The 2,696-nt window shown below is 30.8% G+C and overlaps 1 protein-coding gene across 1 annotated transcript; it reads left to right on the plus strand.

The window, feature by feature from the left end:
* Positions 1 to 660: 660 nt before the first annotated feature.
* Positions 661 to 1,466, plus strand: LOC120080324. Its single transcript, XM_039034961.1, has one exon. The coding sequence runs from the start codon at positions 735 to 737 to the stop codon at positions 1,242 to 1,244; it is 510 nt and encodes a 169-aa protein (XP_038890889.1). The 5' UTR covers positions 661 to 734; the 3' UTR covers positions 1,245 to 1,466.
* The last annotated feature ends 1,230 nt before the right edge of the window (positions 1,467 to 2,696 follow it).

Raw genomic sequence — 2,696 nt, forward strand, 5'->3', positions numbered from 1 at the left:
ATTTGGTCAAACTATGCAAATTATCACTTAACAAACTTAAATATTCTCAATTTAGATAATTGTGTTACCTACTTAATACTTATGACACATTCTAGGTCTAATTAGACAATCGAGGAATCTAAATATCTTTTTGAGAAGATGAAAAAGCTTTGAGAACGATTTAATAAAATAACAAAGATTAAATTCAAATTAAGTTTGTGAAAAAAAGAGGTTAAATCGAGTTTTTTCCCTTTGTGAGTTAAACAATTAAGGAAGTTGAAGGTTTAATTATAATTTTTTTTTAATGACAATTAATATTTTTATCTACGAATCATATTCAATTGGTCATTATTGAAACAGGTAAAAAGAAATAAGCATGAACCATAGACTAGAATTTTAAATTGATAAAAAAAAAAAAACCAAATTGGATATAATTTTGTAATAATGTACTAACATTACCAATATTTGTTGAATATTTGTTTTCTTTGTTTGTCAAGATTTATCCTTTTGAATTCTCTTGCAAAGGGAGAGTTTCGTGAATCGAACGGCTCGTGTATGATCAGACGGTGGGACCCATAAAATAAACGGCCAAGATTATTTTGACGTTTTACACACTGCATCGAGATTGTATTATTATTATTATAAAAACAACCTAACAAACCGCAGGTTTCGTATTTTCGCCTCGTCACTTTTTTCTTTCAAATATATTCACCACACCCAAGACTCTCTCAGCACTCTCCCTCTCTCTCTCACTCATGGATGAATCGCGGAAGAGGCACGAGTTTGTTCCGCCGGAGGCCTCGACGGAGAAGAGGCCGCGAGTGGCGGTGAAAGAGGCGGAAGATGTGGACGATGATATTCTGGCTTGGATTTCGGTGGAAGAGGAGACAGTAGGCGAGCTCATGATGCTTCTGGACGACGTGGAGAAAAGTCGTCCGATGGAGGAGAAAGTGAAGTTCATCGACGATCCGTACTCATCGGCGGTGATTTTTCAATCGTCGTCGTCGTACGTAACTATCAACGGAAACGAAGAGAGTTGTGGTTCGTCTTTCTCCGAATCGGACTCGTCGATGATGGCGAGCGTCGACATGAACGGAGCAAGGATTAAACTGATGGAAATTGATTCTGAAACTGTTGAGAAATGGAAATTATGGAGCGAGGATCGGTTGAAGGAGGAGGAGGAGACGTCGGCTGTACTGGACGGGTTCTGTTGGGATGAAGATGATTTAGCGAGGTTCATCGGCGATGAAGAACAGATTTTCTGAAGACGATAAGGAAATGGTTAGGGTTAGGGTTAGTATTAGGGTTTATGAAGAAGAGGAGGTAAGGATGGAGATGTAATTTTGGGGGTTAAACACTGTTAATAGAGAGAATATACACAGAGTTTAGTAAGAAGATAGAAATTTGAATCGAAGTGAAAAACTACTTGTCGTTTTCCCATTTTCCGATTTTCTTCCTTTTCTATATATATATATATTTTTAATTAATCCCATCGTTCGATTTGTCGTATTCTTGGTTTAATTGCCAAGAATTTGTTAGCGCGCGGTAATTGCGTCTTATAATTTGAAATGACTTAAAACATGCCGTGGATTTTTTATAATTAATAAATATTTGTATTTTATAGTCAGAATAAATCGAAACCTTGTAGTGAATAAACTTTCAAATTTAGTTTTTAGGGTCTTTAAATAATTATATTTTTTTAGCATTTTGTTATTTTTGGCAGTAAATCATCAATATTTTTTTTAAGTACAATAATAAGTTTATAATCCATTTTGAAGTGTTTAATTTAAAAAATGAATCATTTTTTTAAGGAATTTGAATGTTTGACAATTTATCACAATAGTTTTTTTAAAATATATTTTAATTAAATAAAAATGAGTTTTTTTCTTTAAAATATTATTTTAAAGTTAATTCAAACGAGTCCTGATGGAACCTTTAAGGGCCGAAACCTTCAATTAGTTACAGTTAACACTATTTCAAAATATCATTTGCTACTATATTTACTATTTGTTACAATTTTTAATATTTTACTTTCATCATTTTTTTTTATTTTTTTGTTACAGTATTTACTATTTCTTTCTCAAACTAAAATAATTTACACTTCAAACACATATTATTATAATCTAAACTAAAATGATCTACGTCTCAAACACAAATTATTATAATACAACTATAATAACCACTCCTTGTCCCAAACGTCCTCTTAATCTCTAGGAAAGATACTCATGTCAATTTCGATAAGCTCACTTTAACTTATTTACATCTCAAATATTTTTTTTATTGTTAAATTGCACCATAACTTTTTTTCTACTATTATAGGGTTTTTTAAACTATTGGACCAAATAGAAAATAAACCCAAAATTTAGGGTCCAAAAAAGTTTTTTTTTTTATTTTTTTAAATGACTAAATTATAATAAATACCCTTCAACTTTTCCTTTTGTTTAAGAAATACTTTTACACTTTTAAAAGTTATAATATTACTCTTCAACTTTCCTAAATGTTTCAAAACTATCCCTAGAGTATAAATTTTTTAGCATATTCGAACAAAAATTGGATTTAGAATTGTGTGATGAAAACCTACAACGATGAACTGATTCAAAATTCCGTTCTATGACACCTATCACAGCATTTCATATCTTAGTTTTTGTCCAAATTCTAAAAAGTTTTTACTCGAGAAATATATTTGAAATATTTATGAAAGTAATTCTTGAAAGTAT

The sequence above is a fragment of the Benincasa hispida genome, chromosome 6 (assembly GCF_009727055.1).
Source record: "Benincasa hispida cultivar B227 chromosome 6, ASM972705v1, whole genome shotgun sequence".
NCBI classification, from domain to species: Eukaryota; Viridiplantae; Streptophyta; class Magnoliopsida; order Cucurbitales; family Cucurbitaceae; genus Benincasa; species Benincasa hispida.

Coding starts and splice junctions, on each gene's coding strand:
- LOC120080324 (XM_039034961.1), top strand. CDS start 735: ATGGATGAATCGCGGAAGAGGCACGAGTTTGTTCCGCCGGAGGCCTCG.